This window comes from Halichoerus grypus, chromosome 4 (assembly GCF_964656455.1).
Source record: "Halichoerus grypus chromosome 4, mHalGry1.hap1.1, whole genome shotgun sequence".
NCBI lineage: Eukaryota > Metazoa > Chordata > Mammalia > Carnivora > Phocidae > Halichoerus > Halichoerus grypus.
In genome coordinates, this window is record NC_135715.1 from 124,240,329 (window position 1) to 124,266,113 (window position 25,785).

Sequence of the window (25,785 nt, forward strand, 5' to 3'; positions counted from 1 at the left end):
GGGCTGTGCCTCAACATCCCTGGAGTTCCCTATGTTCTCTCCTCAGCTCTCAGGGGTCTTCTGACAGAAAAGTAGAGAAGCATTATTATTTTTGAGAGTCCTCCGAAAGCTGCAGTATTAGGTAATGGAAAGTGCCATGATTCTCCTTCCCAAGTCACAGGACTTGCCAGAGGACTGAGTACAGCCCAACGACTCGGACCCCTTGCGGCTGCTTCAGGTGAAAGGGAAGAAACCCGACAGTGTGGTGGGGATCACTAGAAGCGCTCAGTAAGCGGTAGGACAACCTGTGGCTTGCATTTCTTTTCCCAGTTGAGGGGCTGAATGTGGAAGTGAAAGGAGCATCTGGAATGTTTGTGCTGTTACAAGATATTCTGAACTTCTCAATCAGAGCAGTGGGCTTGGTGGGAGGAATGAAGTACCTAAGAACATTTGCGAAGAGACTTAACTGAGAACGTTTATTACAAGTCTATGGCCTTCCAGAGTCACTTTCACGGAATGGTGCTTCGATATGCTATCCTTGGCTTTCATGGAGAGGCCCTACCTGAAACAGCCTGGGGAAAATGTCGCTGTATTGGCAGAGGAATATGGTGGACACTGCCCAGTGCCTTCTGCAGGAGTCTCTATACAAAGCTAATAGATACTATCTTCTTCCAGAGGATCTGGTAGGCTTTGTTCCCAATAACAAGAGTTATAGATATGTGTACCTTTCTCCTTTTTCACCTTGGCTTCTAGGAAACTCAAAATTATTGAGCTTCGACTACAGGGATGGTGGAGGCCTTTTGGCTTGCAGAGTTACATTCTGGGCTCGCTTCTCTCTTCACTGTTAAACCTCCCAAGCACTGATTTTTAAATGTGTTTTATTGTGTTTCCTATAAATTGCTTCGAACTTTTGTAAATTAAAAGTTTATAAACCAAATAAAGAGACCAAAGGACCACTGGAAGAGTAAAAGTTGAGGGAAACAGAAAATGTTCTAAGAACTAAACATTGGGGGAAAAAATTATATAGCAAGAATGAAAGAAGTTCCTTCAGTATTTCTCAAGTAAGAAAATAAGAGGCCAGAGGGCCAGAAACAATATTCATGGTCTCAGTCATATGTCAAACCACAGTGTGTAACAAAACAGATATAATGGGATTCCTGCCTAGACTTAGTAATAAATACAAGAGTTTTCAAGATCTCGTGGGGGTTGGAGGGGGTCAGAAAACAACACAGGTGTTTGCAAATCCGCAATCTGGCAGGTGTAGAACATCTGACAGAGGGTAAACAAAGTCAAAATGACGCCATTTAAAAAGTATCCTACACCTGGCTGGATTAAACCAAACCGAACCAAAACAATACTTTGTACACATTCCAGTATTTTCAGAGCAGGAGTGACAAAGGAACATCAAGTCTTTGGACATCTGTTCCAAGTCTCATTCTGGCAACAGCAGAGCTACCAAAGACTTCATTTGTCTGCCTGCCAATTCCATCTTTCAGAAGGCACAGGAACTGGTGAGGGAAATGGCTGCTTCGGAGTGAATTCTGATCAGTAAAAACGGAACAAACCGGTTAGTAATGTGGAAATGACAAGAATATCAGGAGAGACTGTTGAGGACGTCTTGGCCCCTCATCGAACCCCCAAAGCTCTTTATTTAGGTCATGCTTTTGTTACTTCTCCTTGCTATATTGTCATTCAGATACTTGTGCCTCCCATAAGAATGTCCCTTGAGGACCGGGACCACTCATGTCATTTTTGTGTCTTCTGATGTCTGCTGCAGTATCTTTTATTTTGCAAAAAATTAAACATGCTGAATTGGAATATAATAAACATGGAGACTTCAGGATGATCTGACAACATTCTCTGTTAAAGCTTTTTTTCCCCCTGATTATAAAATGTTTTCATGGTATAAAACTGGAAAAATTTGGAAAACTATAAAGGAGCAAATACAAACTTCCCAATATCCTTCCACCCACAGCTAAGCATTTTGGAACACCTTCTCATCTTTTATACTTAAATATTGCTTCCTAATTATGAACACACTATATCTACAGTTCTGTACCTAGCACTTATCATTTATATTATGTTTTTCATGCCATTAAAATGTCTTCTTTTAAAAATGACTAAATAATATTCCATTCCATTCCATATCTTTATTATAATTATTGTGACCAAAAAGTAAACAACATAAGGATTTCAATTTGCTACAAACTTTAAGAACTATGGTGTGTCTGAGAAGTCAAAATGGAAACCATCTCACCTGTAATAGAAGGATAGGGCTGAGCAGGGGAGTTAGGTGAGGCCGGGGCTACTCCTGGGGTTCTAGGCTTTGACCCGAGTCACCTGTCATGCATCGAGAGGGTGAGCTGATGGTGCTGTGTGGAGCCAGAGCAGAATGTTAAAGCTACAAGGAATGTTCAACCCACAGAATCATGGAGCCAGCGGTTTTCCACATTTGAAGAATGATCGACTTCTCATTTTTTTAAAAAACTATTTTATTTTACAAGTGGATAAACATCAAAAGATATTTTTGGGGGGTGTACAGGTCTATGAATTTTAGCACATGTGTTTGTGTAACCACCACAATCAGGATATAGAATAGCTTCATCACCCTCAAAAAACTCCCCTGTGCTGTCCCTTTATAATCACATCCTCCTGTTCTCTTTAATTCCTGGTAATCGCTCTTACGTTCTGTCAATATACTTCTGTGTTTTCAAGAATGGGAATGACCGACTTATTCTGCAGCATCTCGGTGGGCAGAACTGAGGCTGACAGGTAGAAATCAGAGAGATGCAATTTGACTTCTTCAAGCCAGTTTGAGAGCTGTTCCAAAAAGATATGGGATGCCAGGTGAGGTGGAAAGTGCCTCGTCACTGGAGGTATTCAAGCAGAGAAAGTGGATTCAGGGATACTAGATGGTGGGAGATACCTGCAGTCTCGTTTATGATCTGTATCTTGTGCAAATGAGCAGTGGCAGAACTTAGATCAAATCTCAGCCTCGCAGAGTCACATTTAACATTAAATGAATAACAGCATTAACGTTTGCATGGACTCCAGTGCCACCTGTTTTCAATTCCGAGCAGCCCGGAGACCTGCCATCGCTTTCTTGCCGCTCCCAGTCAGGAGGTCTGGCGAGGCTGCTGGCCTCGTCCCCTGCCCCCAGCTTCCTTGAGCCTTAAAAGTCCCACTTGTTACTTCCCGAGTCTGAGCAGCAACGCCCTTGATGAGGAAGGAGGGGCTGCCAGCATCGGGCAACGGTGGTTCCGCATCCGTTCTTACAATCACCCCCCAACTCGGGACCCCTTGACCTCCAGGCACGTGCCTGCAGCCGCAGTCGCCCTCCAAGGCCCTACGCTGTGCCCGTGCAGGCCGCGTCTCCGCCCCGAGAGCTCGCCGCTCAAGGTGAAGGGCAACGTAACCCTCCCTCTAGCAGCCCAAGCTAAAAGCTCCGGCCCTACCAAGATCCAGAGTGAGATGCTCTGGAGCCCCGGGGCAGGGTTGAAATTCCGATGCTTCTCCGAGCTTGTCCCACACGGAGGGCCGGGCACAGGGCAGTGGCTCTCGGCTGTGCCAAGAACTGCCTGCTGGGACCGGTGGGCGCCCGCCTCCCTCTGGCACGGCCGCGGGTGGGGGCCGAGTTCTGCGAGGATGGAGGGGTGGTTGTCTCATCACATTGCTATTTGAGGGAAGAAAGTGCCCAGCTTTTCTTAAACCCTGAGCTCGGAGTTTCCTCCCTCCTCACCTACTTGCCATCCTTCTGAAGCTGTGTGTATCGGGAGGAGAGGGGCTGGTGACAGGTCCGTGACCTTTACTCCAAGGTCGCTGGATCTTTTCCTTTTTGGCTCTAGTGGAATGAAGAGGTCGGTCAGATCTGAGCCTTGTTTGAGCCCCACGCAGGCTGGGAGGCACTGCCTTTCTACGAGCGAATTTCACACCAGTGTTTGGGAAATTCAAGAAGTGGAATCTGGGCTCCAGTGGGTTTGCCTAGTGTCGCCGGCCAACCTCACCGAGCCAAGGCGGGGGGGGGGGGGGGGGGAACATGCACGCCAGGGAGCGACTGCCCTCCCTCCCAACACAAAAACCCCACCTCAGGGGCGGGGGCCCCGCCGATCTCAGACAAAGATACAATCCTGGCTCCCGGGGAAGACCTGAGCAGCACACGCCTTCCGCCGGGCACCGCGGTTCCTCTACGCGTGAGCGGTAGCTCTCCCCGAAGCACCACCACCCGGGTGTGCTTGTCGCTCCTGCACAGAAACAGCGCTTTGAAAAAGTGTTCATCAGTTTCCCTGTAAAGGCAGCCACTGGATGTCCCAGGACTCCAGTGACAGAAAGCCTTCCTAAAATACAACAGAAGCAAGACTAACAAAACCGAAGATGCTTGGCAGCCCGGATGGCGCATCTTTCCTGCCTTTGCTCACGGGTCCTATGAAGGAGCGCTGGGACAGTGTGAGGCTGGGACAGGAGACCACCCCGCTTCCTTCCTCAGCAGCCCGTGCGCGTCTCGGTGAGGCCACATTCCCCTCCTGCCCCGACATCCTTCTCTCTCCCGGACGAGTTATCATCAGAGGGCCATGTTTCCTTTTCTCAATGAGCCATTCAGTACCGGGGCTTTCTTGGCCCTGGCCAAGTTACCTGCTCTAAACCCCACTTCTGTCCTTCACAGCCCCCCATGGCCCACACGGCCGGGAGGTGTACAGAAATGGGGGGGGTTCTTGCCTACTCCTCTCACCACTGTGACAGAGCCCTTGGGTAGCAGAAAAAGAATTCTGTATGACTACACTGTACCACTTAATTCGCCTTGGGTCAAGGACTCAATTTCCTGCACTAGCTGCCTCTCGTAAAGCACATCAGTGTGGCAAAGAGAGGAGCTCTCTCTCCCCCGGGAATGCTGAACCAGAGCCTCCTATGGGAAACAGCCAAACGAGGTCACCGAAGGAGGCTCACGTCATCAAGGCACGGATAAGATCAGCCTGAAATCCTTACCCATGCGCTTGCTTAACATGGCTGGGACCGGTTTTATTCTGTTCTCTTGCTGGTCCGGGACAAGTAGCACCGCAGTCAAAGGGGAGCGGTAGGAGAGGGAGGAGCGGGGTCTGGCTCTCTGGCCTCTTGGAACAGACCAAAGGTGGACTTTGGCCCGCATGAAACGGGGTCAGCTGAAGGTTGATGTCTCTGTTCCTATACACAGATTTAAATAACCAAAGGAGGAGGAGGTAGACAGGTTTTTCCAATTCTTCTCAAGGAAATGTATTCTGAGTACACAGTGAATCTGAAATAATTTTCAACTCACTTTCAAGCCAAACTGCCTGAGCTGAAGAAAGCGATCAGAAATGAAATGCATGAAATTCTGATATACATTTAACCCACTTAAAAGAAACTGACAGGAAAAATAAAATTTCAGATGTTTTTTATTCAAAGGTTTTCAAAAGAAATAAAACAGAAAAAGCTAACAATCTGATCAAATGTACAGTTCAAAAATGTCTTTTGGCGTTTAACAACAAGTCCTAGGAAGGAGAACTACAGAGTTATCTTGAACCGGACAAATAAGTTACCACTGGCAAGTCTGTGGCACTAGTAAAACAAAAATAAAAAATTAACTCTCTTGATCATATAGATATCTCTATGAAAATCTTTTTTTTTCAATCTGTACAAAAGGTCTTTCTTCATAAATTAATTTTTTTTATAATTTAATGGCTGTCTACTATGTGATGTTTAACTGATTTTTTTTTTATTTTTTTTTTATTTTATGTACAGAGGTTATGTTTCCCAAATCTTACCCAGACGAGTATGGCACTTAGTTCAGACATATCTAGCAGCAGATTTCCCCTCCCCTCTAACCGAGCTATCAAATTTCTGTCTTAACTAATGCAAAAATATCAAGTAGTGAGAGACCCAGGTTTATAAATGTACTAGGTACAAGGAGGGCGCTGCGTTCGGTCTGGACTTTCACAAAGCAGTAATATTCCAGGGAGCATAGAACCAATAATACCACAACTTTAAAAAAGGAAACAAAAACAAAAACAAAACACATTTCTCTTAGGACTATGTAATTTTCACTAGAATCTACACTTCTCAGAGCAGCAAGGACTTTTGAAACTATGAAATGTCACTGACATCTATAATCAAATACAAGCATAAAATTTAAGAACTAAAAAATACTCGAAAGAAATAACTGCTTAGCCCTAGCTCCTGAGCTAGGAGGATTTGGTCTGTGGAAACAGGGAGGGCCAGCAACCTGTCCCAGGACAAAAGAAAACAGACTCTGAGGTAGATAACTGATCACGCACAGTTGACCAGACAAGTACACAGTTTTGGAAGACAACTTAATTTACCATTGCTTTTCAAACGTATGCAATTGTCTTAATAAAAGAGCTTTAATAACAGTGAATTATCTTCTATGTACTAAAGTAGAAATAACTGTGTATTTATGAAATCAGGAATTTCATAGTTTCAAAATTGGTTTCTCTTTACACTTAACACTTGTAGTGATGATGTAAAGTGTGGCACTGCTTGGATCCAAATCTTCCTTCATGCTTTTTTGTTGGTGTGTGTCCATACATCAATTAAAATTATAAAACCTAAATGCAAAGGTACAAAAAAGGCACATTCTCCTAACCGCAAACTGGTCCGGCAAAAATAAAGAGCACAGAAGATACGATGCTGAGAGAAGTTGGAGCTACTGGTTACTGGCTCTTCGGTCTTTGGTGAAGTTACCTTTAAAAGTGCCAAGTAATTTTGATTTCTCAAATTTATGTAATAGCGAGAGCTAGTAGCCAATCATTTTGCTTCTATTCCTACCTCAGCTTATGTTTGAAGATAAAATCCTTATACTTTTAGCTTTTGCCATTTAGTTGCAATAGCAACGTTTTTTCGGTTTGCCAGATCTCAGGCGTAATTCTCAGTCTAAAGCACTATCATTGTATAAAGGAAGGACAAAACATTCGGTGACTCCCCGCCCCCGCCCCCCACCCCCAGCCCCAACGCTACCTACACTAAATCTAGAACATCGAGTTAGTTTTTTTTTTTCCTGAAAAAAGGCAAAAAAGACTTTACATTGCATCATACAGCAGATATCCTAAATCAGTCAAACTATCGGAGGAAACTGTTGGCGTACAGCCTTACAAACAAGTTACCCTAGTAAAAGTTCCCCAGTCAGAAAATGTGTTTCACACAAAACATTTTTCCCTTCTTGCATTTCACTACCTTACACATTATGTGAAAAATCATTAAAAACACCTACTACATATTTAAAAAAGCCAAAATTTCAGCAACTTTTATTGACTACCTTTTAAAAGCCCTATGCTGCTGTTTTACAAGGCATAACAGACCAGCTCACTTGGTCAAAGCATTCTACATCATTAGTTTGAACTAACTTGTACTGAAACAGCTACAGCATCAAAGGAGTTAAGGCAAATTGGAATTCATAGAAAAGGAGAAGACATTTCACACTACGCTGAAAGAAAAATGGAAAAGCTAAGAAGAGAGACGCGGAGGGCAACACTGAATACAGCGACACTCACACTCGCAAGCACGGAACACCAGGGGGGAAGTTGGACTACTTCAACTTCAGAGCCCATTACATACAGTGGAAGAAAACGCAAATTAAACACGAAACGGACAAAAACCACAAAAATCCGGTCATGCACTTGGATAAGTCTTCATGGTCTTTGTGCATACCCAGAAAATTGAAGTTTTCTTTTTCTTTTCTTTTTTTCTTACTTTTTTTTTCTTTTTTCCTTTTTTTTTTTTTTTTTTGCATCGTAACATTTGATAAAAATCTTTTGTTTTGTTTTTGTTTTTTGTTTTTTTTTTTACTAAAATAAACCTGTTCGGGGGAACAGCTACTAGATGAATTTAAGGGTTTTATGCACCTTATAGAACTTATAGCAAAAATAGTTTTAGTTGATTTCATTATAAATAACGTTTTCAAGAACCTGTGCAAAACTGTCAATAATTTCCTAAAGCACAATTGATCAGAAAAATCCATGATTGTTCAGCCTTCACACCCTTCTTCATATAAGAACGCCCTTCTGTACATCTGGAAGAGAAAAACAAAAGATAAATGCTTTTGTGCAGTTGGTATAACACACCACACTATTTTGTAGCCTCCTTCTCGTTTCAGTGGTATGCATGTTTGACAAAGGCAAGATGGTGCTCATCACTGGTGGGAGACCAATAAAGTAGTTAGAACTGAGGGTAGTTTCTATGGCTTGACTCCACCTTGGGACCTGCAGCATACTTTTACCAGAGCAACCAGAGCTCTGGATCGAAGGATACTGACATTAAATTCATAGTCAAGATACTGCTACTCTTGTAATACCAGAAGAAGCAAAATCTTATGCTGTATTTCCTTCAGCTTGTGAGCATGAAAGCAATATAAATTTGGATACATGTATTGTAGGACAAATTTGATACCTGGTGTCCTGATTTGTTACAGATTTTTAGGGTGGGAGGGGTAAGGAGGATGAGAAAGTAACTATACATGTGACCTCAACACAAGGCACTGTTCTTTTTGGATTATCTGCAAATCCACAAGATACTGATTTTAACATTTCAGTAACACTGGATTCTTTGGCCACGATTAAGGTGGTGTGACCAAATCTGAGCTATTCTAAGTACCATTATGATAAAAGAATCATAGACTCTCCTTGAACTGAGCCCTACGGTTACAAAGATGTTTCCCTCATACCTCACAGTTACTTATTAGGTTGAAAGGTATATGGTGAATGGTCATTAGACGTCTCGACGGCCACCTGCTGCTGACCACTCGCTTCCTACAACAAAGCAGAGCAGATGAGACGTGAGCAATGAAATCCCAACTCTGCTCCTCCCATTTGAGTTTCACATCTTAAAATACAAGTGCTCCTTAAAAGTGATTTTCTTAATATTATGTAGGGTTTTCAAGGTTAATGATTTCCCTAAGGAGTTAAGATATCTTACAGACCCAAAGAACCTCCCACCCCAACTTTTAGGAGTTGTCTCTTTATGTCAAGCTACAATTTATCAAATATCTGATCCCTTGGAGCCAGATGTGACTTGGAATTCAGTATGTTCGGATTTTAGAATCTGAAAAATGGTAGGCATATGCCTTTTATCACAGAATATACCCAGTGGGGCCCAGAGCTACACCTCATCACCAAACACATGAGCAGGTCTACACTGAAAGATATAAATATGCAGAGTAAGTGGGCTAAGATTTTGTCTTGTATCAGTTCCGGTTGCGTTTTGCCACAGGTCAGGTTTTTGCTAAAGCAGTTATAAAGAGAATTTTTATTTTCAGATTTTACTGTGCGTTTCAGAACTGCAGATAAGGGATTGTGGGTTCTGGTAACTGTGATTGTCAGTAAGTTGATTTAAATCAATCAGCAGAAAACAAAACACAACAAGAATGCCCCCAAATAATCCAACCACAGTCCTGGGGCTGTTTCCGCACTTGGAACCTATGGGATCTGCCTAGTGGATAGGATTGATTGGGATGATGAATTTCCTTGGAATTTTTAAAAAAATTTTTTATTTAAATTCAATTTAGTTAACATGTTGTGTATTATTAGTTTTAGGGGTAGAATTTAGTGATTCATCAGTTGCATATAGCACCCAGTGCTCATTACATAGAGTGCCCTCCTTAATGTCCATCACCCAGTTATCCTATCCCCCATCTACCTCCCCTCCAACAACCCTCAGTTTGTTTCCCATAGTTAAGAGTCTCTTATGGTTTGTCTCCCTCTCTGTTTTTTCCCTCCCTTCCCCTATGTTCATCTGTTTTGTTTCCTAAATTCCACATATAAGTAAAATCGTATGGGATCTCTATCTCTCTGCTTTCTGTCCAATCTTAACTCAAGTGTCAGTCTTCTTCCATTATCATCATATCTGCATCTTGCATAACAAGAACTAAGAGTTATTTAGCTATCCGAACAGCCTCTATAAAAAAAGGTATGGTCTGTTCTTCATCCCTGTTCACAATTCTGAAACATCAGTGTTTTCAACTATTTTAATTACAACTGATTTCTTCTTGCAGTTATTATTATTAACATAATATTTGGTACTCAGGACTGCAAACTCCGCTTTATCCTAATTTGCATGTAAGTATCCCTTTGCAGGAGACAAGACAGATTCTTGAAGGGTATGAAATATGCTACAAGCTTGGAAGATAGTTCTGGGAGTTTTGGGGGTGTGGCTTGGATACTGTTCCACTAATCTGTGTGCAGAGAATTATATTTCAGAGTCGAAAATAACCCTAGCTCTATATGCCCTCTAAACTCAATTCTTTATGCAAACATTTGACTTCTAATTGATTTTTCTTTGAGCCCTATCTAATTCACCCATTTCTGAAACTACTCATTGCCAGAGTGGCCATAGGATGGGCTGCACCAACCTCAACAGGAACTGTCGTGGTCTGCACGTGTGTATACTGCGGCAAATAAGCTCCTTGCATAGCTGATGTCGCAGGCATGTACTGAAAAGAAGAATATGGTCAGGATGGGAAATGATAAGCCATGTAAAAATTCTGAGTGCTTGGGGAGTTTTGAGATGGGATGTCAAGTATTTGGAAATCTCAAAGGAGAAATGTAAACAAGCTACCTCAAAGTTTAATTAATAAGTATGTCATATAGAAAGTAAACTGACTGTTTCTCCTTTTTGAATTCCGCAAACTAAAACTCCCACCTTTCTTTGGATTTCCCAACAAACACACACATGTGTGAAGATTGCTACAGCTTCTCATTCTCAACACTCAGTATCACTGATGTGCTATTTTAGGAGATCTCACCTCAAAGGACGTCATTATTTTCCAGCAGCCCCCTGAACTAGTATCTAGAATTATTTCCATAGGTGGAGACCTACGGAGTAAATGACTTGTTGGATCTTCATCAGGTGACTGCAGAACAGGAAATGCACCCTTGTTTTCCTGATGAGGACAGTTTTCCCCTTCCAAAGGCAGCAGGGCTTCCCTGTTGATCTCAAGGACCTGACTGAGCCAGCACAAGGGGCTGCTGCTGGGGTTTTGAATGTAAGAGAGGAAAACATACTTCCCTTTGTTCTTTTCAGCCACCATCGATATGGTCTGAATTAAAAGCCTTCGGCCATCGTACCATCTAAACGTTACGTTGATAGATATCAATCCTGGAAGTTCCTCTGATATAGGCTCAACCTCAATCCCCAGTGGAATCCCCTGGACTCTGGAGAAGTCAATCAATCCTAAGACTGTGATACGGTGCCCCCCACATTCCATAAAAGAAGTGAAGGGAGGAAAAATTCCCTGCCTTTACCACCATGTATCACCTTCTTCTTTTGCTTCCCAACACCAGGTCTGCAGTGTGAACGAATGGCACTAGCTACTAGGGCTACATGTGGTCATGTGTGGTTGCTAGATTCTGGTAAAGGAGAGACACCCAGAGGACAGATACTTAGTTCATCAATTAATCACGTGGAAGGCAATGTGGGGGGTGAGAGGGGCTCGGACATAATCACTGAACATCACAGAGCCTGTAACCGATAGGGAAGACACAGGCTGCATTAATTCACTCTTCTGTTGGCTGAGACACAGGATATTAATTTGCCACCTACTGTTCCGGTGCTGCCTAGTGACAGATGACTCATCTGCTGGGCCAGAGGGCTGATCATAGACGCCGGCTGTAGTGACATGGTGTGCTCCATCGAGGGAGTTAACACGGCCCCCTGGGGAGTCAGGACACAAGCACAGTGTAAGAGAAACTCGAGGACGGAGTGAAGAGTCTGTCATTCCTTTTGCAAAGGAAAACGCCTTAGTTTGTTGAGAAATGTGAAACCAAAAATAACCTCCTCTCAAACTTGCTTATGGTATCATAAACAATTGCCTAAAAGCCTTCTGGATAATGCTTCCTAAAACTTTTTTAAGAGCATTCATTTCACCGAAATCACTGCATTAAACATCCTGCCTTTCCTTTCACTCAAGTGTAAAAAGCAAGCTAGTCCAGCAGGAGGAGCTATAGTCGGAAATGCGAACTGTTTTCAGCTGGCTGGGGTTACAAAAATGCTTTCTTAGTTTTTAAAAAAATAAATGACAGTTGATGTTTGATGCAGCCACAAAACAATAGGCCATATTGAATATTTATAAATACAGTGTCTTGTTTAAAAGTGTTCTGTACAGATAATCATTTGATTCAAGATCAGGCTGTTAGGATCAAGATCACATTCTCCATTCACTGTTTCTCAGAACTTTTCAGCTATAGTTTGGTGCCAAGGGAGAGAAGGAAATTCAGACATGATTAATAATCCGATTTCAGATTCTTTGATTTCATCTGAAAAAAATTCTGGTCATTAAAAATAAAATTAAATATAATTAAACAAAATGGGGTGGGGGGGTGGACAAAAAAAAAAAAAATCACCCACAACCTAGCCTCTCCCTAATATATGGCTGTGACCACCTGGCATGTTTGTAGAGTTGCAACCAGGGTACATAAACAATTTCATATCCTGGGTTTTTGCTTTGAACTTAACATTCTATTATAAATATTTACCTCACTTAGTGCATAGCCATCATTATCATCATTTTTAATGACTGCATAATGGTACATTGATTGCCTAAACTGAAATTTAATTTCTGGATTTTTGCATTTTCTCTAATTTATCCTATATAATATTCTTATGGATTATATCCTTCCTCTCATTTTTGCAATCACCCAATTACCCGAGAGTGCAATTATTCTGACACATCCTATCAATATTAATGCTATGTTTTTGTTATTTTTGCAACTGATCTATCCCTTCCAAACACTGTTGTTTATTGCTAATCAGAACACAACTGAGGTCAGAGACTGGTGTGCAGGCACTCTAATTCTGGTTGCAGGCAGTCTAAACTGGGTGGGGAAAGGGACCAAGTCCTCGGATAGGAACCTTCTGCACACACTACCACTGTCTCCTCAAAGATGTTAAACTGGGATATGTGCTGGCTTTGTCTCTAAAAGTTGCCAAAAAAAAGACAGAGATGCGTGTCAGAAACTGTTTGTTGTTAATGCAGTTCATAGAAAATTTGTTCTTTTTAAATTTTTAGTGTGCATCATCAAAAAGTGTATGGTAACATGGAAATGATTCAGAAGCCCAGAATATGCTGAAGGAATTTCCTGCTTCTTTTTTTCATTCATCTGTAGGAGCTACTGTCCAAGACTGTGCGTATAGAGAAAAATATGTGCGAATGTTTACAGAGACACACACATACGTCATCCGAGAGCTCGTCTCTTGTGTTATCAACTAAACATGTTTTATCTGCTGCTTCAAAGTCATCTCAGCAACTTCCTGTTTAGAACTTGTCCCTAGAGTACTGTTTCATACATATGGTCTTATAGTACATGGTGTCCTCTTTAGGAGCTGTCCTGAGAGAAATTCCTCTCTCATCTTGAGGCCAACAAGGGTGTGCTTCTCCCAAGCAACTGACCTGTTTTTCTCTTATAAGTACCGTGAACTGTTTTTGCTTATCAGAATTCCCATTTTGCCTTAGTTACTAGAAAGCTTAGGGCCAAATTTGTGACCTTCTCGTGCCAGTCATGCAGGTCATTGTGCTGGGCACTGTTTTTGTGATTTTGTTCTCCACCTTTATTTCTCAACTTTTAAAATGCATGCTTTAAAATTTAACAAACTGGATTTTATCTATCTTTGAAAAACACATCAAATACACTATTAATGCAAAGTGTAACTGAATTAAAAAGTATAATATGTACATAAGTACAACAAATGCTCAAGTCACCAAAGAAATCACATCTACCAAAGAAAGTGTTACTGCTTTAGTATTTATAATTTCCACAGAGAGGTTAAGTAAACTGATAAAAATCTCTAGCTTCCTTTTGAACACTTTATATTTGCATTAAACGGAATACAATTAAAAAATGTGAGCTGTTTCATACCAACTACTGTTAAAAATATAGCAATTTAAAAGCTTTAAAATTTAAAACTTCAATTGAGTGGCCTTCTACAGAATTGGTTTGAAGAAGAAAATGGTACCCTGCTTCAAATATGATATATTTTAAGTTCTTACCACTGCAAATTTGATTTAATGTCAACTACCAATTTAAGACAAGGGTGGGAGGAAGTTTTATAATGAACTTGTACATTCTCATATTCATCTTTAAATTTCCCAAATCCCATACCATCTTTGGCAAAAGGTTTTAACCCAGAGAATGGTCTTCCAAATGTATACGCAGCCTAGTTGCAAACCACAAAGCCATTAAGTTGAAAAACTTACGGGGTGCTGTAGGATATACGGTTGAGGTTGCATCCAAGAAGGACTTTGCACCTGGAAAAGGGAGGATTTTGAAAGAAACATTGATTTCCATTGGAATGCTACCTCTTTCTCTAGAGCTCTTTTAATCATGTTAAAATCTACAGAAGGAAAATAAGGAAGCAATACTATCAATGATCAAAAAGATTAAGGCAGTTAGAGTTCTTGGCAAACTGGTCACTCTGAATAGGATGAAATGATTATTTAAAACCAAGTTCCACTTGCCCATTCAAGAAGTATTTACTGAGTACCAGGCATCAAAGAGAAAAAGGCAAATAAGACATGGGCCCCACCCTCAAGATATTTACTAAGAATGGAGATAAACAAGTAAACAACTCAAATAGTGAAAAGTGTGATAATTGAGGTATGAACTAGGCACTTGAGGAATACAGATGAATGAGAATTCCAGCACATCTTATTACAAACTAATCCTTAAAGTATGTGCTTATTTAGAAAGAATAACGAAATTCAACCCCTCTTTGATACCAGGATATTAGGTTTCAGAAATCTTGTCTGATGGTCAACAATTTCTAGTTAGTGTGGAAAATAAAAATCTGAAAATCAGATTTAGGAAATGAAAAACTTTCTTAACTAGATCTTGACATGTACGTCAAAAGGGCACCTGCACAGAAGACCCTCCACCACTGAGGAATAAGACACGAGAGTCAGGTTCCAAGGCAGGAAAGCAAGCTGTGCAGCCCGCCACTCAAGAGAAAAAATATCAGTCCATTTCTTGATGCCCAGAGCTCTCCTGAGACTACATTAATTTTTAAAAAATAAGTTTCAGTCTCTAACTCTTTAACCACAAAACCCTCCTGTATCTTATCCCCTACGGTTAACTTCAGAGGTTCTATAGAAAGGATATGGGGAAAAGTCATGGGGGAAGAATGCATTGTGATTTACCTTGATAGCAGAGCCCCGATACTTGTTTTCTCTGGTTTCCTTTGCCACCTAAGGCAGACCAAAGTTAAGTGCTTCTGCCTTGTTAACATTTCAGTTATCTGGACTGCAGCCTTTCCCCATTGGGGTACTGGTGGTTTCTCGCAGATGCCAATTTCTCAAATCCAATTGTATAAGCATATGGTGCTTTAGTGGAGAAAGGCCCACTCCAACATGAGCGCAAGGCCTTCACTGAATAAATCATGGGGAGGAGAGCAGCTCCCTGGAGACCCCAACTGGGGCCAGATGCTCTCATTTTTTGTATGTTTTCAGTGGTCTTAATAATCTAATAGCTTATTGCATTATGGGGTTAGGGAGCTAGAACACCTAATCCAATTCTTTTTCTTAAGCAGCAAATGAGCTGCTGTCAATTTCTATTCCTCAATTTTCCCTAACTATAAAATGGGAATAATAATCTATGTTCTCTGAATTCTTTACCATTGGTTATCTACCCTCCTTTGGGTCACGGATCCCTTTGAAAACCTGATGAAAGAAATAGAACTTACCCGCCCCCCTGCCCCCCCGCCCCCCCCCCCACAGCTAACTGCATACACACAAGCAACATTTTGCAAACAATGTAAGAGACTCTCAGACTACTTAAAGCTCATCTGCTGACCTTTCCGTGGCCCTGAATTTATGGGGTTAAGAACCTCAGTCACAGCGAGTGTCAGGCAAATGGAATGATTCCACATGTATCTTAGGGACATACAGAATGCCAGGAGAAGAAACGAGGGCTTTGAAATGAAATGTTGTTTCCAGTTAGGTATAGCAAATCTACTATGAATACTGGCCTCTGAATTTTTCTTATGCTATGTAACAATTCTGTGGCCAAAATGCTCATTGCCTGACAGTAAAGAGGGGAAAGAGAGGTGGTGGGGAGACGCACTGACAGCCCCAAGAGCCACAGCGGCCCACATCCAAATTAATCTGCACAATCATCCGCCTGAGAATAAGCTTACGTGTCCCTCTTTCCAGTGATCTACATAAATGGCAGATGTTTCCAAGGTCAGAGAGTTAAAAAAGACTACCTTTCATTAGGGAATTGTTAATTAGGGAAAATGCACCAGGGAAAATAGAGAAATTTTAAGCCCCAAATAATGAGAGAGGCATTAAATGAGTGAATACTGTGGCCGGCAGATTGAAGCACCAGCCCAAGTAACATAAAAGCCTAGAGAGATAAAAGAAAAAAAAAGAAGGGACAACTCAGGGGAAGACAGCGAAAAGACCTGAAAGTGGAGGGAGCTGTGAACACTCCTGCACAACTTCAGCTTTTGTGCGTTTAACCACGAAGCTATCTTATGACTTATTATTCGAAGCTACTTTTAAGTTTTCGGACAGCACCACCTTCATGATATTGCTTACGTTGACCAATTCCTTATTTTAAAAAAGTATAATGAATATACTCTCATCAGCCCGCTAGTCCTGCATATCCTGATGACCATGATCACAGCTAACATTTATTGACTGCTAATGATAAGCCAGGAACGGTGCTGAGAGCTCTTCACATAAATAGTCTCATTTAGTTTTTAAAACAAGCCTATGAGAAAGAAACTATTATTATCCCCATTTTAAAGATGAGGAAACTGAGGCTTACAGAAGTAAAATAACAGTTATTAGATATTGTAGTCCCCTAACCCCAGAAATCAGGGCTACAACATCTAATTCAATCGTTTTAAAAACAAGAATACACAAGAGTTTAGTTTAGTCACACAGGATCTCAACAGTCAACAAAAGAGAACTCTATTCCCACATTTCTGTGATTGAACTCTGTTATTATGCTTCTGTGTGGGCCAAGGCAATAGCCCTGTTAGAGGTACTCAGACATAGGAGGAGAGATGTGTACGCGCACACATTGTATACCACTGGGTTTGTTGTATGCGCACACATTGTACACCACTGGGTTCGTGGAGAATGGGAGCTAACCCTGCAATAAAACCAAATCCATCTTATAACAAGGTGCTTAAGGAGATCTTGGTTCCAAGTTGAGAATTTATTTGAACATAAAGCCTCCTCAAAATTACCTGTTTAAACAGGGAGTCGCCTCCTCTTTTTTTGGCCTTAAATCTCACTGCATTGCTCATTTAATGTTACCTGAGAGAGACACGTCTTTATTTATTAGCACGTTTACTTGCTCTTTTCTTAGTTCCTGCTGATGAATAAACAACGGCAACGGTGCACACTTCTTCTGTATTTTACCTAATGTCACTTCGTTTTAAGTTTCAACTTGTGGGACATGTGATGTCCAACAGCAGAGTCCGCTGCGGAGGAAGCATTTGGGTTCATCCCGGTTCTAGAATGCTACAATTTCAAGGACTGACAACTGATAACCGTTTTCCCTTGTTTTATATTCTCCTATACATAAAAGCAAATCACTCTGTCAAATAAAAAGCAGCTTCTTCTAAAGTGGGTATCCAAGCTGCATAATATTTGACTTAGGTTTCATTATAAATGTTCAAAATTTTAAGACACATAAAAACGTAGCAGCAATTCACGGCCGACAAGTTGTCACACTCTTGAATCCTAAAGGTACAAACCTGGTAGGCAGATACAGGAGACGCAATATAGGGCGTAAGAGAAGTTTGAGTGATCATTCGGTTTGTAGCAATACTGTATGGTGAAGGATAAAATCTAGAACAAACACAAAAGCCTTTATTAAGTCATCCTTTAAAAAAAGAGTAATTCCCAGGACAAACGTCTGATATTTTCCACCTTCACATTTTCCCTCAAGCCATCGTGCATTTATCTCAATGACATACCCGTTCTGTAGAGCAGCTGTGGTTGGGTCATAAGTAAGTGTCATTCCAGCCTATGGGAAAGCAAAAGAAACAGAACCACTTACCCGCAAGGGCACGGTTTAGAAATTCCATTTCTTAGAGTCATGGCAACACAAAATAGAGAAAGTTTAGTAGCATTTGATAAAATTAGAAGTTTCCTTTAGACAAACATAAACTCAATATAAGAATTAAGCTCTATGTCTGCACTGTTCCATTTGGCAGTCATTAGCTACGTGTAGGTATTTAAAATTAAAGGAAAAATGGAGTCCCTCCAGCACACTGGCTATATCTCAAGTGCTCAAGTAACCACATGCAGCTCGTGGTTATCATTGGACAGTGCAGACTCTAGAACATTTCCACTGGATGGCACTTCCCTAGACATACTTGAACCAGTATGTTCAGTATGATGTCTTTTTTTTTTTTTTTTTAAGAACCTCATTCAAAAGAATTAGGCGAAAAACTCAACAGCAAATACGCTATTTGTTTTAATAACGTTACTTAGGATAATTTCTGAGTAATTATAAATGTAAGCCTCTAAGAAACCATGACATTAAAAAAAATACAAAACAGTTGTGCATTTCTTATAGCAATTTAAAATGCTCTTTTACTTTACATGCAGCTAACTGGTAAACATAGCTCTACCCACCACCTATGTGTCCATCTGGAGGGTCATTGCTCTCTTAGCACCATATCCATTGGGAAGAGTTTTAAAGTGACATCATCTGGATTATAAGGTCCTATTTCAGAAGCCTGGCAGCCAGGATGTGGCATGGGTAACTATTCACATAGTCTTTCAGCATCATAAGTCTCAAGAAGGGACTTACAAGTCTCACCTCTCCTTCTCTATGCCACGGTCTTCCATTAGGGATGTATTTGTTTGGGTTCTGCCTCTTCTTCTGTCCTCCGTCCGCAAACTTACACAATAAAGGTTCTGTAGGAGCTGAACAAATGGGGACAAATAACAAAAAGCAGAGTTATATGTGTATGCAGGACAAAATGTAACTGAACCTCTTTTTCAGTAGGAGCTGTGGCAGCGTATAAGGGAACGGATAGAACACTTCAAAGCAAAGTTTACTCAGACCCTTACAGGATTATCCACTGGTGAAGACGACAGTACAGAAAACACATCAGTTAGTATTTTCGAACAGGAGTGTAATGAACACATTTCAAGAGCTATTCTGAGGAACCAAAGGAATCTTTTGATTCACTTTTGTACTTCCTTTTCTTAAAGATTTATTTTTTCGAGAGAGATAGAGAAAGAGAGCATGAGCGCGAGCAGGACCCCGGGGATCATGATCCCAGCTGAAGGCAGACGCTTAACTGATGGAGCCACCCAGGCGCCCCTCACTTTTGTACTTCTTTATGTGCAGACACACTTGTTTTTAATTCTACTGATAAATCTCCAAATGTAAATAAGATTGTGTCACCCTTCCCTCCTCCAACTTAAAAATGCTGCCTTAGCTTCCCATCATCATTCTTCAGGGAGGTCTTCACTTACCCCAGGAGAAGACAAATTCCCCTTTATACAGCTCACACTGTATTTAAAAAAAAATTTTTTTTAAATTTTTATTTGTATTTTTATCCATAGCCATGAGAACAACTTGGAGGTGTGGTGATTTGTTTGGTGTCTGTGTCCCCTCTGGCGTGTAAGCTCCACGGGGGCAGTGACATTCGCTTTGTTCGTCACTGTATCCCCAGGGCCAACGTGCCCGGCATGTTGTAGGTGCTCATTGCGTCTTGGTTGAATCAATGAATGAATACAAATAGGCCCCATTTGTTTATCTGTGGAGTACAGCCTTGAAGACAGCTGTTGTAAGAAAGACAAAACACTTGCCCACGCTATTTAAAGTTTTTTCTGTTGCCTTTAATCATCCGTCTTGGGGTTGCTTTACTATATATCCACATCATAAAATGATCTGAAGAACAACTCAAGGAACTTACACAGAAAAGCAAAAGATGCAGAGACTCTCACATAGGGATACATACTCATTAGTTAAAAAGACAAAAAGGTGGGGGGTGGGGGGCGAGGGGGAGGAGGTGACGGCATGGTAGTCCACCCATGACTTTTCATTTTCTTTGCTTTTTCATAATGGAAATAGCAGTATATTCCTGAAGGTGGTGCATATTTCTGTGTTTCCAGTTAATGTAATAAAGGCAATCACACCTTCCTGTCTGGTTCTCACATTCTGTCCTTTGTCTACTGTATAACTGTGATTACTACTTTCAAATTCTGTTTCAAAGTTAAATAACCAGGAAGAGAAAAATATTACTTGTGGAAAATTTACTCCTTTCTCCTTTGCCTCTGATTATCCTAATTCAGCTCTTATTTTATATCACTATTACCCACCCACTAATGACAGGGTAGAAGCCACAGTGCCTCTCAGCACTTCTCTGCCAAAAAACAAAACACAACAAAAAACCCAACTGTAATTCCTTCTGGGCGAGCCGTCTAGGCTGTTGTTTGGGATGCCTTCCTCCTCTCCCTGGTGCGAACCAGGCCAGAGGGACAGGCTGGAATGTGAGCTCACTTCTGAAAGGCAGCTTGCACTATGGGAACCAAAAGGAGAGCAAAAATGTCAGGTGTCTGGTGAGAATACCAGGGAGTCTTGGCCCAACCTCTGTTTACCTTCTGACTCCCACCACCCCCAGCCCTCAGGTCTTCCTGAACAGGGAACTTCCATTTAAGGCAAATGGGCAGGAAGGAAGATAGACTGGGGCCAAATCCTAGACTGAAGATGAATTACTCTGTCTTTCCAAAAAAAGATACCGACTTTTGGAAATTCCTGCATCCACCAACCATCTCCAAAGGTAAAGTAAATGGATGCAATGAAGCAAGAGGGCTTTCTAACCAGTGATGATGCTTTTAATTCTACAACTGGGCCCTCTGGGAACAGGTGGAAATGAGGGCCAGGAGAACACAACTTTCAGGTAGAGGGGAGGAATAAAGGGCAAACCTGCCTGAGAAGTAGGAGTGTCCTTCTGCCAGGCCTGAGGACGTCTCACCTTGATATCTAAGAACAGAGAACTCAGAGAGAAGCAAGATCTCACTCTTCACGGATCTAAAAGGCCTTATGGTATCAAATATTTTCTCCAGTGACATTTTTAATAATTTTTACTCCCCGTAATCTTGTAGGGCAAGAGAACATAGTAAATTCCGCAGTGCTAGCACTTTGTGGGAGTTCATTTTGAGAAGACAGTTTTATCTAGAGGCATTATAAAGACCAACTTGTAGACTGAAATTTAACATTTTTCAAAAAAGAGTTTATTTGGCACAATGAGTAGCGCAAATGGACCATTTTCCTCCATTAGCATCATTTCTTCCAGAGAAAGAAGGCAACCAGGCTGGACACATTCTGTAAGTTCTCTACAGGCTGCAGAAGCAGGGAGCTGTGAAGGAGAGCATTTAGGCAGCAATCCCCGGGAGCACTACAGCTCCACATTCGCTCCAAGGCCACGTGTCCCTGTCTGTGTGAGTGCTGCCAAGACATCACCATTTTTCCTTTTTTTAAAGAAGATTTTATCTTTATTTAATTGAGAGAGAGCATGAGAGAGAGCATGAGAGAGAGAGCTCACGAGCAGAGGGGAGAGAGGGAGAGGAAGAAGCAGACTCTCCACTGAGCCGGGAGCTTGATGCAGGACTCCATCCCAGGACCCTGAGACCATGACATGAGCTGAAGGCAGATGCTCAACTGACTGGGCCACCCAGCTACCTGACATTATCATTTTTCTAGACTAGGCTCTGTCAAAAAAAAAAAAAAAAAAAAAGGCAATCTCATGAAACAATAAAGCCTGCTAAAAACATATAATGATGAGGTAAACGTTGATGAGGTAAATATCAAGTGAGCAATGACATGTTTGCAAATATATTATTCAAAATGAAACAAATGGAACAGGATGTAGTTGAATCTTTTAAAAACAAATTAGACATGATTTTGTGCTGTCACTAAGATATTTTTCTCCCTCGAAAAGCAAAAAGGTAAGTAGTTAAAACAATTTGATATTGGCAGGTATCCCATATCTTAGGAAAACGAATTTCTTTTTTTAAAGAATTATCACCAGGGGCACCTGGGTGATGCAGTAGGTTAGGCGTCTGATTTGGTTTTGGCTCAGGTTGTGGTCTCAGGGTCCTGGGATTGAATCCTGAGTTGGGATCGGCACGCAGCAGGGAGTCTGCTTGGGATTCTTTCTCCCTATGCCCCTCCCAATCATACTCTTTCTCTTTCTAAAGTAAATAAATAAATCTTAAAAAAATAAAAAAGGAATTATAACCAATTGAAATGAGAAATTAAAAAAAAAAAGATTTTATTTTATTTATTTGTCAGACAGAGAGAGAGAGAGAGAGCACAAGCAGGGAGAGTGGCAGAGGGAGAGGGAAAAGCAGGCTCCCTACCAAGAAAGGAGCCTGACATGGGACTTGATCCCAGGACCCTGGGATCATGACGAGTTAAAGGCAGATGTTTAACCGACTGAGCCACCCAGGCGTTCGGAAATGAGATATTTTTAACATAGTTGTTGGCTCCTTGTTTTAGGGAAATGGGAGTGCCCGGTATTCCATGTGAGGCAAAATAAAATTCTAATAGCTTCTTTTCTCTGTTAAAATTCTCTTTGGTCTATTTAGCAGCTGAAACTTTTGTTGAGTACCTACTATGTGCAAGGTATAGAGTTAAGAACTAGGGATACAACTGTGGATAAAATAGGGTCTTATTTCATAGGAGCTTTTGCAATCTAATCAGGAAGGAGAGTATACGAAATCTCACGAAAACCCATTTAGCTGTTTATGGGACAGAACACTGTTTTGAGAGATGCCTGTTGTTAATAAAAATGCCACCCAAAAGTGAAATACTTCTGATACTGCAAGAGCTGTATTTCTTTTACAGTATACCTGGTATTTCATGTCCCTGGATGACATTATGAGGAACACTTTATCCCTGTAAGTTCTTGATATCTGATTCACTACATGAATTGTACCATGTGTTCCAGGAAAACAACTATGTGAAGATTTCTTTAAGATATTTATGTTACCATTAAGGTGAGCAAGGGTTAGAGGATTTCAGTTAGATTTCTGAATCGAGAGGCGCCTGGGTGGCTTCTGAATCGAGAGTCGGTTAAGCGTCTGCCTTCGGCTCATGGGATCGAGCCCCACGTTGGGCTCCCTGCTCAGCGGGGACCCTGCTTCTCCCGCTCCCCGTCCCTGCTCATGCTCTTTCTTGCTCTCCCTCTCTCTCAAATGAATAAACAGAACCTTAAAAAAAACCAAAAATAAAACAAATACACCCAGATCTGTGTCATGGCTCACTTATTTTTAAGTATGTGGGAGACTGTTACAAAATGAGTGTTGCTTATTTGATTAACATATCCCGTGGCTTATATCAAACCAGACCAAAAGTGTCCAGAGTTTATGTTTTGAAGCGTAATACACAGATTCCAGGTTGAAGATCGGGAGATGCGTGGGATGTCATTTTGTTCTACACATCAGATCCTTCAGGTGGCCTCCTTGGCTGTTCTTTTTAGAAGGGAGATACTAACTAAGGAGGACTGACATGCAGAAACAGAAGCACCATGAATACTAGTAATATGACTATGATCAATAGGTAAATTTGGGCGTATTAACTTCAAAAAATTAATATACAACAGTCAACCCTTATCTTCTATATGGTCAATTTTCTAAATTAGCAATTCTTTACCTTATTGTGCAAAACAGTAATTGCTAAGAGTCCCAACAAGTGATTCGTGACTCAAGATATATTCCTGTATTAAAGTGATATAAAATTATATCAAACTACTCATAATCAATTGATTTTGTCAAATATGCAGAGTAGTCTCAGCTGAATTTCCCCTTACTTAATCACCATCTTTTGGGTTTGTAAAGGGTATGCCTCAAATGTCTTGTGAGATCTCTCAAGTCAAATTCTCATTACCCAAGATAGAAAAGTTACTTTCTTGTTCATCAGAAGCAACAGGAACGTTGGTTAAAAAGCTTAACTACTATAGTATAACCTTCAGCAGACAATGCCACAAATGCAAACACTGATCTGAAATTTTCTGGCACCTCCTGAGAGCCATCTAAATTAATGGCATTGTAGGATTCTCCAACATGCCCGCAATAGGGCTTTGTGAGTGGGATGATCTTTTACAAATGCCTGGTTTTGTGGCATTAACAATCCCTTGTAAGGGACTATGAGCTTATATGGGTGATGCCCATGCTGATTGACTTCACATCTCTACCATAAAGTTTGCTTACCTATCTTCTGAAGCTCAAACTCTATAATTATTTAGGCTCAAATGTCTTCCCCCTTGATACCCACACTAAAAGTCACTTCTAGAATGCCTGCTTTGACTAAACACTGTAGCTCATAATTTGACCTCCTGGAAGGCTTCCTCACCATCTAATCAAATGGCTCAGAGGACTAGAGTTCTCTGTAGTTTGTAACCGAGTGGACCTTTTCCTCACTGTGTTCTAACAGCTGGAGAAATTGCTACTTCCAAACTCCCATTTTTCTAGTTAAGCAGTATTTCTCCTAATCAACATTCTGTAAAACGTGAACTGCCCTCGATAGAAGCTTTTCCATCAGTTGTGGAAAACCAGCCCACTCAGCAACTGTAATTAGCTTTCTTTCTGATAATGTTGCCTACTTTCAAAATTCCTCAACTAGCAACATGCAAGGAGCTATCTGGGGCTCTTCAACGATTTCGACGTAGGGATCCAATACATTTTATCCATTTTTTGTGTGCACGACATCACTTCCTTTTTAGCCTCCTCTTTGTTTCTAGCCAAATCCTGTCCTGTCCAAGCACCAGCTAGAGCTCCAGCTTCTCTCCACAGATGTATGTGCTCTCCTCCTTTCCTGATCCTTATAGAGCGGTTCCATCTCCCACTCAGCTTTCCCTACCAGTAAAATCATGATTTAAATCAGGTTAAATAAAAAACAAAAATATAATCCTTCCCCATCACTCTAACTTAAATATTTTAATGTTCTATATTTGCTACTTTTCTCAGTCTTTATTTTTCATATTTGCAACGATAGGTCTTTTTCTCCTACCCTTTACATTGTGGACTTTCCCTATCTGGTTATAGAATCATTTTTTTTTTTTTTAAAGTGTTACATAAGGTTCTGTTTGGGATTATGTATAGTTTCTTTGTTATTATAACTAACACTGTATGAGCATCTGTGTGTATATCTTATTTATCTTTTTAATCCCAGTGCCAACTGCTAAATTGGTGGTCAGACTGTATGGTAATTAGAACACTGGCTCTGGACTAGTCTCCCTGGTTTGAAATTTGGCTTTCCCCTTTATTCCCTTGTGACTCCAGGCGAATTATTCAATGTCTGAGGTTTCATATCTGTGGGATGGGGAAAGTAACTATACTTATTTCAGAGGGTTGTCACAATTAACAAAGTATTTAGAACAGCTGAATGCACATTAGCTATTGTTTCTATACTGGGACAGCAGGAGGAACTCAAATTTTTGATTTATGGTTCTTCCTCTTTGAATTATTAAGATAAATTCTCAGGAGAGGGACTTCTGGTTTATAAAAGTTATAAACATTTTTAGAGACTGGCCTGTTTTTCATGGAATTTTATTTTGTGAGATTTTTAACAAGCTGGCTAGGGTTGCCGCCTTGGCTTCACACACAATGAAGAAATGTTCAAGTTGTAGTTAAGGATGAAGGTGCTGGCAAATGCCTTTGAGAAAACTGTTTCCTAGTACTCTGACATCTCCCACCCAAGGTCCTCATGCTTTAATAAAATTTTACTCTGCCATTTATTGTTCCTCCCTGGCAGAACCCGAGGTGAAAAGGTGTCGAACCAATGCGAGGAACGTGCTGTGGGCTGGCTGTGATCGGCG

General features: G+C 41.0%; 1 protein-coding gene across 6 annotated transcripts in view; it reads right to left on the reverse strand.

The window, feature by feature from the left end:
* Positions 1 to 7,222: 7,222 nt before the first annotated feature.
* RBMS1 (RNA binding motif single stranded interacting protein 1) overlaps positions 7,223 to 25,785 on the reverse strand; it is a 202,415-nt gene continuing 183,852 nt past the window's right edge. For 4 of the 6 annotated variants that reach the window (XM_036071011.2, XM_036071010.2, XM_036071014.2 and 1 more), the window contains exons 7-15: positions 18,762 to 18,877; positions 17,920 to 17,969; positions 17,698 to 17,791; positions 15,128 to 15,175; positions 14,189 to 14,239; positions 11,539 to 11,649; positions 10,349 to 10,429; positions 8,666 to 8,750; positions 7,223 to 8,014 (exon numbers count right to left, since the gene is read on the reverse strand). In XM_036071011.2, coding sequence (XP_035926904.1) covers positions 8,673 to 8,750; positions 10,349 to 10,429; positions 11,539 to 11,649; positions 14,189 to 14,239; positions 15,128 to 15,175; positions 17,698 to 17,791; positions 17,920 to 17,969; positions 18,762 to 18,877 — 629 coding nt within the window. In that variant the 3' untranslated portion in view covers positions 7,223 to 8,014; positions 8,666 to 8,672. The remainder of the gene's footprint in view (positions 8,015 to 8,665; positions 8,751 to 10,348; positions 10,430 to 11,538; positions 11,650 to 14,188; positions 14,240 to 15,127; positions 15,176 to 17,697; positions 17,792 to 17,919; positions 17,970 to 18,761; positions 18,878 to 25,785) is intronic. The other 2 variants (XM_036071017.2, XM_036071019.2) reach the window with 2 other exon arrangements.